Source organism: Genypterus blacodes, unplaced genomic scaffold (assembly GCF_046128005.1).
Source record: "Genypterus blacodes isolate CSIRO-AG114 ecotype Tasmania unplaced genomic scaffold, CSIRO-AGI_Gbla_v1 ptg000048l_1, whole genome shotgun sequence".
NCBI classification, from domain to species: Eukaryota; Metazoa; Chordata; class Actinopteri; order Ophidiiformes; family Ophidiidae; genus Genypterus; species Genypterus blacodes.
Genome location: NW_027466861.1, coordinates 2,890,023 through 2,907,577, shown reverse-complemented (window position 1 = coordinate 2,907,577; position 17,555 = coordinate 2,890,023). Strand labels below are relative to the sequence as shown.

The following is a 17,555-nucleotide window of genomic DNA, read 5'->3' as shown; positions in this document are numbered from 1 at the left end:
GGGAAAATAAGAATCATTTCCTGTTCAATTGATTCGCGTCTCCAGCGTTTCTTGCGGCGCTGTGTTGAGTTCATCACGTCTGAGCGTCTTTGTGTCGCTGAGTGAGAGACGCTTCTGATGCTTGGCTTTGATTGAAGAACAGCAGGGGGTCTCTGGCATCATATCATAGCATCAACATATGAATGCTTAACACAGACACACACACACACACACACACACACACACACACACACACACACACACACACATTTATGCGCAGCAGGAAACTCTTCATATGTTATTTCGAAACATTTGTGAAGGTTTAATGTTGAAAAAAAAAACACAACAATCCACCTCTGCTCTCCCTCACTGCAGCACCACTGTGCACACTGAGTGTTGCTTATAGTAATGTTGTTTTTTATTTTGATTGGCCATTTAGGTATTTCTGAGATCTTCCAATCTGACTTTAGCGTTATTTAGTTTGCATAAGAGTTGAGATTTGTTTTCATTCATTCTATTTGATGAGTTTGTCACGACGTCGTCTCGCCCCAGACGTCTTATAGCCGCAGCAGGTTTGTGTCGTGCTCTTCTTCTGTCCCATCAGGATTCAGCAGAGCCTGAAATGACACATTACACATCTCACATCTTCACACAGGGAGCAGAAGTCGGCCTTGTTAGCGAGATAACGAGCTCTTAATGTGTGGCGGGCGTCCATCATGGGGGACAGACGGGGGTCCCGCACGGTTTGCTGAGCCGGAGGGATCACACAGCAAGACGCCAAACACGGGACGACTTCCTTTGTTTTCCCACCAAAACTCTCATTATGCAAACTCCCTCAACCCTGAAACACGGCGGAGAAAAGCGTTGGCAAGTGGAAGAGAAGCGACGTGAGCGATCGCATTCCATCCTCTCAGGATTCCAACGACTTAATCTCATTTTGTGTGAAAATGAAGAGAATGAACGAGCGTTATCATCAAATCGCAGGATGGGCGGCGAGTCCTGTTTCTTCCTCAGATCATGAAGGAAATAAAGAGCGACACCATTGAAACGTTTTTATGTGTGTATTCTGGAGCCAAACAGCTTTACAAACACAAAGTCCATTTGATGCACAAAAACGCTGCGATTTCTTTAATTTATTATTCATGGGCTTTGGTGCCAGTCTGAGCTGAGAGGGAGAGACAGACCAACACACCAGCCAAAGTGATGACATAAGCATAACAAAAATAGCTTGTCAGAATATTAAATCTGTCGTTTACACACAGTCTGCTTGTATTTACACCATCAGAAGGCCAAAGCAAGTGTGAACATAGAAAATATACACAATCTTTCTCTTCGTCGTGTCGCTTGCATTGTGCGCTGCATCCAAGACACCAGGGGGTTAAAGGTTAAAGAAGCAGAGGGCAATGAGTACCTGTGAATGTGACCCGTTGTCACTCAGTATGATTGTCAGTGTGGGTCCCTTCCATCACTCAAACTCGTTCCAAATACAGAATAAACACTAAAATGAAGGTTCTGCCATGTTTGCTGTATTTACGATGGATGTAAGGGTTTTAGTTGGTAACTGAAGCTGCGATGATGTTTATATTTATATATGACGGAGTTTACTCTCTGGAGTCTAAAGTCGGTGATGCAGTTTTATTTGTCATTGATTTTGGCTCTAATGTGCCGACTCAAAAAGCTGCACTGCAGAAATCCTTCATCAGCAAGGACCTCAATGTTTGGCTCATCAAAATCTGCAGTAAGAAAAAACAACAAAGCTTCAGAAAATACAACAAGTAACCGAGTAAAGAGACATTTTTATGTTGAATTTCCCTCCAGATTGGTTAAAAACATCAAACTTCTACACCCTGTGAGTGAAAGAAGTTGATTTTTACAATCCAAACTTGTTGTCCTGCCTGTTTAAAGGCTTCAGAGCCACTCACCTCGTTTCAGTGAAGACAAACTAAACACGCAGAATATCAGACAGGAAATAGATCCAAAAGCATCAACATGACCAAAGACGAGTATGCGTGTGTGTGTTTGACTCTTCTGGCTGTATATTTATGTGCCCGACGATGCTCAGTGACGCCACAGATGCAAAACAACGAAGCAGCGACGACAGAAAGGGAGATCAGAGCCTGAAACACCAAAAGTTCCTGATGAAAGGTGTTGGACAGACACAGTATGTACACGACTCCAGAGGCCTGAGCCACCGCTAACATGGCACGGCTAGTCTGCTGTGTGTGTGTGTGTGTGTGTGTGTGTGTCTGTGTGTGTGTGTGTGTGTGTGACACTCCTGCTTCACCGCATAGCTTAGTCTGGACACAGTTAGCCCTTTCATGCCCGTCACCAACATACAGAACCCTTTGGTATAAGCCAGTTTCCATGACTTTGCATCTTCATCATTGTCATCATCACCATTATCACCATCATCATCCCCATTGATGAAGGAATCATCATCATTACATCAATATTACCGTTATCATCTATGATCTTCGTCAAATATCACCACCACCACCATTATCATTGCCATCTTCATCATCATCATCATAACCATCACCATCATTGTCATTATCTTCATCAGACATCATGATCATTATTGCCTTCATTCATCACCATGAGCATTGTAATTTTCATCATCTTCCTCAGACACCATCATCATCTTCATCACATACAGTATCATCATCATCATTATCTCCCTTGTGACCATCATCATCATCATCACATACAGTCTCATCATCATCATTATCTCAGTTGTCACCATCATCTTCCTCACATACAGTATCATCATCATCATCATTATCTCCATTGTCACCATCATCATCGTCACCATCATCTCAGGCACAGTCCTTGTTTTTGCAGTTATCATTGTGGTTATCACAGTCGTCGTCTTGGTTCCTGACAGAAAGCTTCCTCGCCTCCTCTGTTTTCTCACGTCGTCATTATTTCTGTCTCCTCACGCTCGTGTGTGAGCTCACACCTTCGTCAGCAGCTGGAGGAATGCGCCACATGCCAGAGGAAGCAGCTGTGACGTCAAATGAAGTTTGAGCCTGTCAGCCAATCACAGCTCCATCAGGCCTCGATTTGCAGTCCAACTCTGACTCCCGTCTTCGTCTTCGTCTCTTACTCTGTATCTGTCCGTCTTAACGCTCCTCCTCTTTGTCTCGGCGGCACGTCAGGCGTACGTCTCCCCGGTTTTCAGCGCCACCACCTCGGAGTCATCGGCGTGGCGCCCGTTCAAGTGTTCGCTGTGACAGTCGTGGTGGTACATGAAGGCGGGGACCTCGGTGATGGACGTGGCCGTGTAGGACGTGGAGCGCATGGAGCAGTGGTCCCGCCTCCTCTGGCCCCACTGGGTCTTATACTGCATCCACTGACGCTTCAGGGCCCCTTGTACCTGAACGTTACACACACACACACACACACACACACGGGCAATTTTGTGCAAAAGTGTGTTTAGTTTCCAAATCTGAAGCAAACAAAATATCACAGTGTATGCAAATAAGATTAAATTAGCAGTCCATATAGGCCACGCCCACTTGTGCCCATTACTACATTTTCCACCATTTTTAATTAGTTCCAAAACATTTAACAACACAAAATATTACAGATCTAATGTCTGGACCAAGCCCGACAATTTTAAATTTAAAAAAAAATATATTTCTTACAGTTTTTTGACAGCCATGATGAGTGGGCGTGGCTTATTCCTTAAAACATGCTGTATTTCATTAATTAATCAGTCTGCTGTAACCAAACTTGGTGAACATGTGAGCTCTCTACTTATGCACAAAATAAAACATCAGTCAGACCTGATGGTGGCGCTATGACAACAACAGTTCAAGTTTGTCAATAACGTTGGATCTGTGTCATCTCGTTAGTGCTTCATTCTCAAAGACTCCGTCTGGTTTTACCGTCACTTTGATTCATTCTGTCATTCACATGCAGACAAAGTCACATTTTATGATGTTCCAGTTTGAATGGGGAAGAAATCCTGATCTGTGTGGCCCTGGCAGACATCCAGAATAAAGCAAACGTATCCCTGCATGTTAATGTGGGAATATTTGATCCTTCATTTGATTTTCACTTCGCATATTCTCAATCCACATCTGATTCGTGTCACATGGGAGCAGAAATATTGGAAGTGGGTCGATTGTCTCTGTGGTTTCTCACTCTGCACGACTTCATATTTAAAGAAGTGGAGTCAACAAGGCAGGAGAGTCTCAGTGGCGAGGTGCTCGTCAAGAACATCTCTCTCAAATCTCTCCTTACTTAATTAGTATGCAGTGACACTATACATACAATCAAAACCAATCCCACTGAAATCTTAATTATCGCAGTGAAACACGTGTAGGTCCAATTAGAAAGTGTGAGTGCTGTAATCACACTCATCATGTAGCGAGGAGGCAGACAGAATTCTCGTCTGTATCTGCTACATTTGGGTTTAATCAATTAAATTATACCCACTCTTGTCTAAATCAATCATCCACAGCTGTTTCCAGAATGTTTGAGGAGGTTTTTCTCTGCTCATTAAATTTTTATTGACATCCTAAAGTAGGTCTCAAATCTTCCCACATCTAAAGCTCAAACGCTTTCCATGGTTGCGATGTTGAAGTTTATACTAACTGAAGTTTTGGCTTCACAGATTTAATAGAAACTATATCTTCAACTTTTCTTTGGTAACGATTTGCATCTATTAAACATTAACATCATTTCTATCTCAATTATATTTAAACAGAATGGATGATCTAACAACATGTATACAGGTGTGTCTGTGCAGCTCATCTGCTGATTGCTAATTGAAAACCACACCTGTGTCAGGTGATCAGTGTGTATATATGGTGGAGTGTGTGTGTCTTGCGGATGAAGATGTGAAGCTGTGGGGACATGAATCTTCGCTGTAAACGTGAAGTTTATTGATTGGGAATTAGAAAAGCCAAAGAAATGAAGCGACTCTCGAGCTCAGTGGCTTTGGAAATGTATCGTTTCTCTGCATGCTCACTAACAAAGCCGAGCTAAAGGCAGCAGCTTTGAAAAGATCCATAAGTGAAGACATGAAGTGTGAAACACTCACATCTGCCTTCAGCCTAACAATAATCAATATGTAGACTGATGGATCAAACGGTGTGACGTGTTGATGTCAGCGTGTAAAGGACCAAAACAAAAACTAATGAATACCAACAAATGTCATTCTCAAATGACGCCTATTCAAGTCCAATACAAATAAACAGAACAGAAAACGTGTCGGCTGAATTCAGGAGCACAGAAACCAAATTAAAGTGCCGCCATTCCTCACTGGCACGACGCTAACAGCTGAATGTTACTGTGAGCGCTCGGGGAAAACGAGGCCACAACGATCTAACGATATAAACCATGACACTAATTGTTGTAATGAGAGAAACAAAGGTTACAGCTTCCATGTGGGGCGTCTTGCTTGATGTCACAAACACAGCCTGAAAGCTGTTTGTCTCACTGACCTCGCCTCACAATGGTGCCATTGAGCAAACAAAGCAGGTCTGTGCAGTTTGGCCTTGAAATCAAAACAGAAATGAATACAGGCCCAGAAACCGATGTCCTGATTAAGAGAACTCAAGCAAGACAAACACTCATTTCACTGTTTCTCACCCAGAAAGTGTTTTTAAACTACCACAAACAAACCACACATCCGCTGTAGATGCTTCTATGACGGACAAACCGGGACTAGAGACGAGCTGAAGGAGGAACGCTGATCACACACTCGCACACTAAGATAATCTTTTATGTTCTCGATCTGCTTCTTCGAGCTACTTTCCTGCTCATCACCGTCACTGCAGATCTGTTATCTCAAACACTCACCTGGACTGACGCATGCTTGATTTCCTGTTTTTGCCTATCGCTCCACTGGCTCAAGACTGTGCTTCTACAGTGAGACTGCAGCAGCAATAAACTTGTCCGTCTGTACCGTGCAGACTGCCGTGCTGTCAAAGGACCTGCTAAAAATGCCTTAAATCAGCCCTCCAGCACGTATTACGGTTGGTGGCTTTGAGGCGTTTCGGGTGCTTGAAAGCATCTGTCACACAATTAGTCTGCAGAGCCAAAAGGTCTTCACAACACTATCAACTGCGAAAAGCAACTTTAATGAAAATCTATCTCATTCAGGGTCACCGTGTCTGGTTGGAGGACTTGAAAGGAGACTGAAGGAAATGAAAGCGAATTTCCAGCTGTGCCTGGAAACCTCAGTGTGGTTTATAAAGCCCGTCTTCCTCTTCACCTGACACGACCCTACCAGATTCTGCTGAGACAGCACAAATTTGATGTTGGAACAGAGAGGTTGCAGAAAGCTTTACGGCCTGATGACTTGCCTCAAACCTGATGAAACACCATGTACCCGTCTCTGCAGATTTAATGCAACCACGTTCCATCATGCAGAAACACCCGTTACCCACCCTGAAAGGAACTTTACTAAGCTATCTCCTCATTTAAATGGCAGGGAAGTGACAACAACACTGAAATATTAAGACCTGTTTTAGTCTGACAGCTATTTTAAGCTGTTTGAAATCTGGGTGGATAATGTTGATCAATAAGAATGACATGTAAGCCATTCAGTTGATTAGGCACTTTATTTATTTGGAAAGTTTTGAACTGATGGGTCAAACCTTTTTAAGCTTCTGTCTCTTCCTTTATTTGTCATGTATGGGTCACTTCTCAGCATGCTGTCAGGTACAGAATAAAGAGTTCTGACCCGTAAAAAGGCAAATATGGAAATGTTACCTGCTGTAATTGTGCGTACGGTCAGACGCAATGTGATCTTTTATTGCTCACTGACTGACAACAAATGCTCTCCGACCTTTACTAAAGGGCGGTTAGGGTGGAACATCTTCTATACTGTGTTTTTGTTCTGAACACTTAATTTGTATTACTGCACAAACAGTCCTTACCTCTCCATTGAAAAAGCAGAATATTGTTGCCACCAGTAAACCCTTCAAAACAAAAAGCAGAAGAAATAGAGACAGTTAGAATTATTTAAAAGGAATGGAATTAAATTGAAATATTTGCAGGCAGTAAATCTGAGAGGAACAATGGACCTGGATCTTGAGTTTGGCTAATGAAATGCCCCCACAATGTCTGTTATTGCGCAACTTTGTGTATAGGGAGCGCCATCCTCCACTCTTTTGAGGCCCATAAGGGCTGCTTTTGAGCTCTGCACCATCAGGGTGTGACGTGGTGCCTTGTGGTCTTCATCAAGTCAATTTTAATTGTACAGCCCAATATCGCATACAATGTCTCAAAAGACTCAACAGACCCACAACAACAGGATGATTCCCAATCCAGCCCAAAGTTCTCTAGGAAAACAAGTAAAAACTCCTCACGAATGGCTGCATGTGCAATAGGAACTTCCAGTGAGATTATACAGAGGTACAAAAAAAGGCATGCAAGGCAATACACACAAAAAGTCATACATGAGGAAATAGCATGCAAGACAGAGACGAGGGAGAGCCAGACAGGCAGAGAGCGAGAGAGGGTGGTGTGGTCAGCTCACCTGGTAGTGCATGAGTATGTGCATGATGTATTCGTAGACCTCTCCAGCCAGACGGTTCTCTGGCCTCCAGGGAAAGATGATAAACTGAATTCCCAGCAGGGGCACCAGGATCAGGGTGGCCCTCACCGCCTTCATGTACATGTTGGACTCTGCTCGGTGTGTGTCCCTCAGCTTGGTCACCAGCACTCTCACAATGTTTAGTAAGAAGAAGAGGTTGACCTACGGAGAGATGGTCAACAGATTTGATCAGATTTGGATCAAACTTGTTGGATGGGGGGCCAGCGTCAGGGGTCAGGGCCTTAGAGATTTACATTTTCAAAATGGACAATGGTCAAGGTCAAAGGGCAAGATCACATTTTCAGCCCAGTAATGGAAGAATATGCTGAGGGCTTCTGCTATTGGGATGATATACATTTGAGGTCTTCATATTTTTTACCATGCATGGTTACTAAGATTAGTGATTCATGTCCACTGGATTAATATCAGTAATTGATTATTCTTGCAGTGCTGACATCATCATTGTGAATATTCATGGTGGAAATTCCCACAGTGGATTTTCCCACCAGCACCACCCCAATAAATGCAACATGTTTTCTAAAGCAGACATCTCATTTGTATTCATGATCCAATTCCCTGAGGGAGCTTTTAAAAACTTCCATTCTGCAATCAAAGCCTTGCCGCCAGTGTCGCCTCTCTGTGTATATGAGAGCCGGGTTATTTTTAGATGGCTCTCAGGTTGTGCGTGATGAAGAATTTGCTTTGGAGGTCGAAGTTTTCAACTTACAAGCAGCACGGCCATGATGGGGCCGTGGACCACGTAGAGAAGATGAGTTTCCACGCTCATCCAACAGCTGCAGAGGGAAAACGTATCATGTCAGTGCTGTCTGACGCCCCACAACACACACACATAATGATTTGCATACCCTTATTCTCACGCATATGCAGTATGTCAACATCTGGGAATTTCTGGAACATAACTCACTTGTCGTCGAAAAACTTCTTCCTCGCCACAGTGTGAATAGACGCAGGCACCAAAGGAAATCCTGAGAAAGGAAGAAGACGGCAGACGAGAGAGAGGTTTGGAGAGAATTCACTGAAATCTGGTCTTTGACTTCCTCATCCATAAATTATCTCACAAAATATAAACGCATTCTTTGAGAAGTATAAATTCTGAGTAACTTTCTCATTTCTTCAAACTCGACCGTCCTGCTTTTGCCGTCCAAAGCCTCACAGCAACATCATATTTTCAATTTCCCTTTACAATCCAGTCTAATTTAACATCTTAAACATCTATAAACAATCCAACAAAGCCGGGGGCGCACATCAGCCTTTTTACTTCCAGGCTCCGTATAAACACACACACACACAGTCAGGCCCTGCATCATAACAGCCACAGATGGGCCTGATGAACTGGCTGTCGTCCATCCAAACAGAGCTCGCAGGCCAAACGCAGGTCTCAGCCTCGGCCTCAGTCTCAGCCTCAGGTTTTTTATGAGGACCATCTATTTAGTTACACTTGTTTGACAGCCTGCTGCCATTATTTCTGCCTGGAACAAGAGGGAGCACATAAGTGACACTGAGCAGCAGGAGGCCCAGTAAAGCTGTCAGTGTCGCGGCTGATGGACTGTTGGGGCGTCAGATGGCTGCAACTAAATTGCGGTTGCTTGCTTGTCGCCCATTCTGTCAACAAGCGGACTGGCTTCTTTGCAATTTTTCTATTTGCAGTCGCTTCTTGTGAGTCCAGTGGGTGGGAGACGGCATGTAATAATGTTTTGACAGCGTCAGTCGAGTGCAATCAACCGATCGACCCTCACACAGCGTCTGTACAATGTAATGAAAACTGTATTTGATTTGCGTGTGGAGGAGGCCAAGCAGAATAACAAAGCACAACAGAGGAGAGCAAACATGTCAACACTACAAGACAGCACAGCTTTGATGACAGAGGACAGGCTGGAGACGGATGGAGCTGCAATTCCGCTGATGATCCAAATGGATGAGTCTAAGCTGGATGGGTTTAACCATTGAGCTACTGGAATTCCTACAACTCCTGCTTAGATATCCATGACTTCATAGATGCAATCATTAGCAGATACACATAGACACAGACTCACCCCAGCCCAGCAGATAGTACCAGTGCAGGTGCTGCTCCTCTGCAAACACGGCCACCACGATGAGTGTGTGCAGGTAGATGCCTTCACACAGCATCCAGAAGTAATTACAGCCCAGCATGTACATTTGGAAGAAATGTAACACCTTGCAGCCGACCTACAAGGGACGGGGAACAAGAGGTTGATGATATATAATGACAAGATTCCAATGACTTTATAGGAGGAGTACCATTCGAATCAAGCAGATGTGCAGCAAGTTAGGCGATCACATAAACGGTTAGACGAAGTGCTCACAGTTTGGGAAAGCAAAGAAAGCTTTTTTTCTCTGCGAACGTAAATCAGCAGATTCCGCGGCTTCTAAATCACCGGCGCAGAAAGCAGGGGCCCGTAAGTCTACCGCCGGCAGCTCCAGATCTCACAATGTTCCTCAAAAGACACATATGAAAGTCAACCAACCGTGTTTGGCTTTTTTTTCTTCTCTCCTCCTTCCTGGGCAGAAACCACGGCCACGGCAAACAGTTTACTTTGACGGGTTGTAGTGCAACGTCGGAAAGTAACAGATTCTACACAAACCTTTGCACAGACTTGAGGAGAGGAATGAAAACACTTCAATTTCCCCTCACACGCTCTCGAGACTTTGAAGCCTGTCAGTCCTGCCTGCCTCTCTGGATGAGAACACACACTGCACTGTGAGGACGCGCCAGAAAGACTTTGTGGAACGCAGCCGCAGCAGGACAGGGAATCAAACTCAAACCCAGCCGGAGCCTCGTCTCCTCTCCTCTGTCTCTGGGATATTTCTTGCACTTTGTCTGGCCCAAGAATCCTCCATAGATGCTCCACTTGAAAGCAGAGCTGGAGCTAATGAGATTGCGAGTACTGGGAGCCAACATTTCCAATCCTGTTTGTTGTTGTGTGTTTGTGGCTTTGATCGTCCCAAGCTGCTTTCTCTCCGTTCCATTTTTATGCCTCTGATTTAAGAGTTCATTAGCGATTATTGTTTAAAAGCTTTTTTATGAACGTGGGACTTCAAGAGCCTGAATGTTTTTGACAAGATCCTCGTCTGGGGAGTTGCGAAATTCTGCAGAAACAGCGGTTCAGCAGCCGTATAAATTCACTAGATTTTGACCACAAAAGTAAAGGAGTGGTTGGTTCTACGGCGTCCTGATAGCGCAGCATACCTCGCTGACAGATTTACGACCTTCACCCTCGCAGACCTCTGCGTTTCAAAGCATCCACATGAAATTCAGAGTGGATCCAAAAAAGTCGACAGGAAGATCTGGAAGAGCTGAGAGAGACAAAAACTCTGCGTAGCGTCTTCAATGTGGAGACACGGGACAACTCAGCCAGGTTGGATACTCGTTACTGTGAACTTGCTGGCAAATTCAGAAATCCAAGGTCATCTTCTCAAGCCTTTGTTATATTTTATTGTAGAAAAAATCATGATGATCCACTTGCTGTGCACACTGAGTGAAAACAGGCCTTTTTCTTTAAAGGCAGCCGCCCTTAAAGGCTTGAGTGCTTTCTAATCAATTGCTCGACCACACGCTTCACTGCATACTTGTCAGGGAAATGAAGGGTTAATCTGAAATCTCTTTTCCGCACTCACCGGGTTTCTGCTCACCACTTCAGGGTTTTTGACCACAGCCAACAGGTGGATGAGGGTGAGGGCGGAGTTGAGCACGTAGGAGCAGAAGAGGTTCTTGTGCAGCGTGATCCTTTGGCAGCTCAGGCTCCTGGGTAAAAGACGCCGCCACACACATTGAGCACGCTCACATTACACCGCATGACTCCACAGCCAGAATAAACCTCCTCACACCATCTGCCACGGGGCAAACTGCCTCAGAGCTACAAAGTAACCCAGGATATTAACTCAAAGTACCTTCCATAAGTAGAGTTTTAAAGGCTTCTGCACCATTTTCTACATGTCAGAGGCAAACATGGCTCTTTTATCTAATAACTGTAGCTGTAAGTTTACTGAATTTCCTCATTGTTTTGGCTCGTTAGTACATCGCATTTTAAGGATTATGTCAAGATTCTTTACAAAGATCAGATAAAATGTTCCAGTGTAGTGAAGTCTGTAATCCTTCAGCTGAAACCAAAGCGTGAAAATCTTCCATCTCCACTGAGGAGCCTGAAGAAAAAAGGCTGATAAGAAGAAGGAATGCTTCAGCACGCTCAGACCGCGGCAGGTTCACACACACTCACACACGTACGTACACACACACATCGTTAAATCTGCAGGGATCCAAGTGAGGCAAAGCGAAATTTCATGAATCGAATTCCAACACAATACAGAGACGAATCTGTTTACACCACCGGGAATTTCCTATTGGTTTTACTTAATCAATACTTTAACAACGAAAATTCGTCACAATTGGGACTGTTTATATATAAGAAATGTGTAATTCTAATTCAAATACTTAAATACTTTTGATCTAATGCAATTTTCAATGCATTTTACTTGAAATTTGAATCTGACAGTTAGACTTTCAATTGTTTACTCACATTTTTCTGTTCTACCTGATATCCACAATTATTTAACTTATTTTCTGCTTTTGGGTTTAAACCTGGAATCAACAAGCTGCTAATAGAAGAAAGCAAGATATTCTCTCTTTAATTATGCATAACTTGTCCCGAGGGTGCGACCTCATTGCTGCGGTCGGCCAACCAGAATTAAGAGCCTAATAAATATAACGACTATAAGCATCAAAGCAACCGCAGCTCCTTCATATCTAACACTTTAATTGTTTGTAATAGTTTTTACTTCCTCTAGCAGTGGGTGAAGCTTTGAGTGTGTCCTTGAAATATAACAGAACCGCTGTGCCGCCGACTAGTGACAGATTTTTACTGTGACCAATTTTATCTCAGTATTCTGTTGAGTCATAAAGGCCACAAGAGCCACCTAAACATTTTTGCCGTCTCATGCAGAAATCACTATAAAGATAAAAACAGAGAATGCTGAATGTGTACGAGCAAAAACGTCCCTAATTTGAAAAGCGATGTCGTAACACCGCTGGGGATGCTCGCAGTGATGTTGCCATGGCTCCTAATCTTCTGAGATCGCTCGTGTTTTTCCACGGCAGGCGGGAGTGTATGTACAGTATATATTTTATCTGGGACAGTTTGGATGTGGAGTTGTAAATAACAGGATAGTGTCGAGAGCAGCTGTGCACACATTCCACCATAAGCTTCACATCTGGGTTTTATAATCCAACATCAGGAGTCCAGTATTTTAAAGAGATCTGCCTTACATTGAGGGTAAATTACAGAACGAAAGCAGAATCTGTTTCTTGTTTGCCGCGACGTCGCAACGGTGATGGAGATCTTCATCTGTTCGAGGCCTTCGTCTTCATCTTCTGGGTGAACACGCCTCCGCCTAACACCAGCGGGAGATTTACGAGGGTCTCTGCTGGGCAACGCGGTCAGCACTCCAGCATGTTTGACAGCCAGAGAGCTCACTGACTAAATACTGTTAGGGAACATGAAGTTAAACTTCTCTCCCCAAGATAACATCTGAACTTCTATCATTTCGAGCAAAGTCACACTAAGGCAAGAATGTCTCACTTTCCCTCTTGGCACACATCTTATCTCGGGTTTCACCATTTTCAAATCCACCAACATTAACTTAACGTCATATCTTCCTTCAACATATCCACTTTTAAACACTTATCTCATTGAATTTCAACAGAGGTATCTCATTCTGCACGTTTCCTCCCCTGTGGGATTATGCTGCCTTTAATGAGCAAGGCACTCAGGTGTGCACGTTTCTATTAAGAGCAGAGCGGCAAAGCATCGCCTCCGTACGTCGGACTTCCCTGCTCCTCGCCTCTCGATCCTGAATATCCCTGATATTCAACATGGCATGAAATTAAGGAGACTGAACAAACCGAGCAAAGCTTTTAGTGACAATTAAGTTGTGTATAAATTACACACACTCTCTAAGTCAGCAGGAATACTTTCAGGATGAAAGCTCGTGTTAATTTAAGACAGCGGCGCTTCGAGAGGAGATAATGAGAAACTGCAATCGCTGATGAGTGTTTATGAAACTCACACTTGCCTCGGGGGTCACGGGTTCTGTGATCTGTCTGCTAGCAGGGTAGCAGACAGGCTGCTAGCAGGGTTTCTCAAAAACGTATCGACTTTTGCCATCGAATTGTTACTTTTGTCAGCCTGATGGTGGCGCTGTGATAACACCTTTTCAGTTTTCAACTGCAAGTCATAGAATCAATTCTTTTCACGAGGATTCCATATAGGCCGCGCCCATTTCCACATACTTCTCAAACTTGTGACAGCACCGCTATGCACAGTGAGTGATAACAGGTTATTGTCCCTGCTCTGTTCTGATTGGTCAGCTGCATCAGGCCTAAGCTTTGAAAACACACACAGACGGCAAAACACGGATTCTGTCTATGCTGGTAAAGTTTTAGTTATTTTGAATGCAACACTGCTGTGTACACTGAGTGAAAGCAGACCGTTTCACCTGGGAGTTGAAGACCTGTGAGTGCTAAATTGCACAATAAAAACTAAGGGAAATCAAACACATGTGGTGTTTGAAACACATTTCTGGTGGCGGCGTGGACAAAGTATAAACAGAGTCTGAGCTCAATAAATTAAGTTCACAAAAAGATCCTCAGCAAATTCCAGACAGAGACTTTAAGCTCCTGACCGTTTTCCAGAGCCTCCATTTGGATGAGCAGCACAGATATGCTGGAGGAGGCTGTAGTGAAAGCCTCACACCATATGTTCACGTCCACTAATGACAAGATGATTGAGTCTCCCGGTGCTAAGCTCCCTCATTAATCATCCTGCGTTAAAAACCAACCTCGTCTGCCAACTCAGTCGTTATCTATACAAACGATTTCAAGCAGGATTGCGGCAAAAACAGAGTGAAATGCTGTCTGGTGGGTTGAGGATCTGGTGTGGCGTTTGCATCAGCGTTTGCATCGTGTCCGTTACCTGAAGTAGAAGAAGATGGCCAGAGAGGTGAGGAGGGAGGCGATGCATAGAGCGTGGCCCACGATCGCCATGTAATACAGGATGTACGCTGACTGTGAAAACACACAAACAAGCAGCACTAAGTGATAACAGAGTCCACGTGTAGCGCTACCGCCTGGAGAAATCAATGTTACACAGGCTAAAGCTTGTAGATAATATGGATTTTGTTCCTGTATGTGTAATATTTCCACATTAATTCCATTTATTATACGGCACAATATGCATCCCATGATGGACAGTGACACTTTATTCACTTTATTATGCTGCTGAACAACTGTGGATCTCATGTTTCTAAGTGTTTGTGCCACAACATGAACATCCAGACGAGGTTTACAAAAAACTCAAGTGTATAATTGAACATGTTTGAAAATGAAGATGAATGGTAATTAAATGGAAATTAGATTGATGCAAAAACTAAGCAACCAAAACCCATAATACTAACAAGCTGCTTTTCACTTTAATGAATGTAATTGTAGTCATTAGTCTGAATCTCACCATGTGGCAAATCATGAGAAACACCAAAACACATCCGCAGTGACGAATGCAAGTATTTATTTCTGACACAATCTGACAAATGAACAGAATGAAATATGGGGAAAGGTGAATGGATGACAGCCAAGACAAGATAGTGAAGAATTATGAAATTGTGTAATTGATTAGTTCATAATAGGAGAGACAAACCGAATCGTGAATGTGCTGTGTAATGGTCGGGTGTGATTAAATCCTCCTGCTTGTATTAATCTGCTGCTGGCAGTGAAACAGATGTGGAAGATTTGGGGGTCAACAAAAGAAACAAAGTCTGTGTCCAACTTAATCTCCACTATCTGTTAGGCTACAGGCGGACGGATGCTTACCCTCAGCTTCTCCTTGGTGTTGGCGTTGCAGTGTGTGTAGTTGGACCACGTCCTGTTGGTGTCTGGATGGCGAAACCACTGCCCGTCGTCCCCACAGTACTTAGTTGCCTTTTCTAAAGAGGAAGAATCATATGGAAGACATTCACCAAAAATCTTCACCTCTGATGCATAATTGATTCGCAAGGCGATTCATATTTTACAACTTCTTTAAATACGGTCAACGCAGGATTGCAAGAGACTTCATTCAAGAGCTTAGCAAGGCGTCTGCGTACGGGAAAATGGACTCACCTGTGGAGTCAAAGTCAACAAAGTAGTTGGGGCAGTTTTGGGAGGTGTAGGTTCCGGCCGGAGTGTCGTCCCAGCACAGCCAGCCGTCCCAGTTCCGACTGCAGAACAGGACTGTAGCACCAACAAAGGATTACAAACGCCTCCTGTGATACATATGTAACCTAGAGTACGTGAATGTGTTTGGGGGAATCACACTGAGGCACAATCAGATGGTACCTGATTTGTTGTAGGGTGGATCTCGATTAATTTTCTCAAAGCATTTGTATTGGCTGTCTAGGATTTTCTTCCTCACAATCTCCTCTTCTTCTGGGTTTACTATGGGGCTGACCTCAGCAGTGGGCTCTGCCTCAGCGTCGCCTGAAAGCTGGGGCACTGTCGTCTGTGGAGGTTTGAGCGATTCCCATGTATTACCCCGTGTGTGCAGATATGACATTTCTTGTGGTTGATTCTGTAGCTCATGAGAAAGTAATCGATTACCTTTAACCTCTCCTTAGCGTTTGGGACACAGAGCGTGTAGTTGGACCACGTCCTGTTGCTCTCAGGGTGGCGGAACCACTCTCCATCCATCCCGCAGTACTTGGTCGCCTTTTCTGGAAGGACAGATCAAACTCCCTTTAAACTTGACCCAAACAAGGATCAGAACTAGATTAATCCGGGCGATATTAACGAGGCGTCGGCGGACTCTTGAGCCCTGATGCTGCTCACCAGTAACGTCGAAGACAGAGTAATAAATGGGGCAGTTCTGGGAGGCGTGGCGTCCTGCCGGGGTGTCGTCCCAGCACAGCCAGCCGTCCCAGTTTCGGCTGCAGTACAGTCCTACAGCACCGGGAAAGACACGAAAACAGGATGTCTGTAAACGCCACGTAGACACACAACATGGACACACAGAGAAACTGAGGTATCGGTCGCTACCTGGTTCGCTGTACGGGGGGTCATCTTTCATCTTGGTGAAGCATTGGTTTTGGTTTTCAAGGATGAATTTCCTCATGAAGTCGCCTCTGTTGTCGTCTGTGGCTTCAGGAGTGGGATCCACTTCAGCACCCCCGAAAAGCTGGGGAAAGACATCCTGTGATGATGACTTCACCATCTTTGGCTGGTTTTGTAATGATTGTGTATTTGCAAAGACCTGCAGTTCTTGCGTTAGCTAAGATGTCCACCCACCATTGAGTCCTCTGAACCTGATGGACAGCTGGACCCAGCTTGGAGCCACTGACCACTTACGTCACAGTGTTTTGTCACTTTTTCTGGGGAAGAACAGTAGGAAGAATTGAGTCAAATACAAAACACAAAAATGGTGAACAGTTGATTTCATGTAGTTGAGGTACGTGTCCTCGGCTGCATGTTTTTTGGGTTTTCAGCGATAGTGTGTTGGCATAGTTGAAATCCATCAGTGGCACGCTGGATCTTGGCATTTCTGCACAGCTGTGATTAATTTACTTTGGCAGACTTTGTCAAATAGTTAAGTCAAACTGAAATTTCTCCCTTGCGAGTAATTTCCTGGGAAACGTTCAAATGTAAGATTTAAGACCACGAGCAGGCCCATGTTTCAGGAACTGCAGACTGATTGATTTGAAAGAGAGAAACTTCAATCGGCTGACAAGTGCCACTTTTAAATAACCTTTACACAAAGCAATCTTGTTTATTTACACTGAATTACTCATATCCCAAACCTGAATCATAGTATGTGGCTCCAGCATTTGGACTAATGCAGTTCCTGACTTATTTACAAACATTTGTAGGGAAAAAAGGCCTTTATGTGCTCACTTTAGAGTCTAAGTGGACTGAGTGCCCGGCCTCCTCTGAAAGCTCGTCCAGTGTTCTGCAGCCGTGTGTTTA

The 17,555-nt window shown here is 44.1% G+C and overlaps 1 protein-coding gene across 1 annotated transcript; it reads right to left on the bottom strand.

The window, feature by feature from the left end:
• Positions 1-1,074: 1,074 nt before the first annotated feature.
• Positions 1,075-16,920, bottom strand: calcr (calcitonin receptor). Its single transcript, XM_076149918.1, has 15 exons — positions 16,881-16,920; positions 16,632-16,770; positions 16,425-16,535; positions 16,197-16,309; positions 15,936-16,098; positions 15,720-15,830; positions 15,432-15,544; positions 14,539-14,630; positions 11,189-11,315; positions 9,586-9,739; positions 8,457-8,517; positions 8,259-8,325; positions 7,475-7,693; positions 6,873-6,914; positions 1,075-3,355 (listed from the first exon to the last, which is right to left on the bottom strand). The coding sequence occupies exons 1-15, from the start codon at positions 16,881-16,883 to the stop codon at positions 3,134-3,136; spliced, it is 1,737 nt and encodes a 578-aa protein (XP_076006033.1). The 5' UTR covers positions 16,884-16,920; the 3' UTR covers positions 1,075-3,133.
• Positions 16,921-17,555: the final 635 nt, after the last annotated feature.

Bases quoted from the DNA above. Each gene is read 5' to 3' on its own strand.
- calcr (XM_076149918.1), bottom strand. The intron at 15,545-15,719 runs GTGAGTCCATTT...CTTCCTCTTTAG, and splicing joins TGTTGACTTTGACTCCACAG to AAAAGGCAACTAAGTACTGT. The intron at 9,740-11,188 runs GTGAGTGCGGAA...CGTCCCTTGTAG, and splicing joins AAGTGGTGAGCAGAAACCCG to GTCGGCTGCAAGGTGTTACA.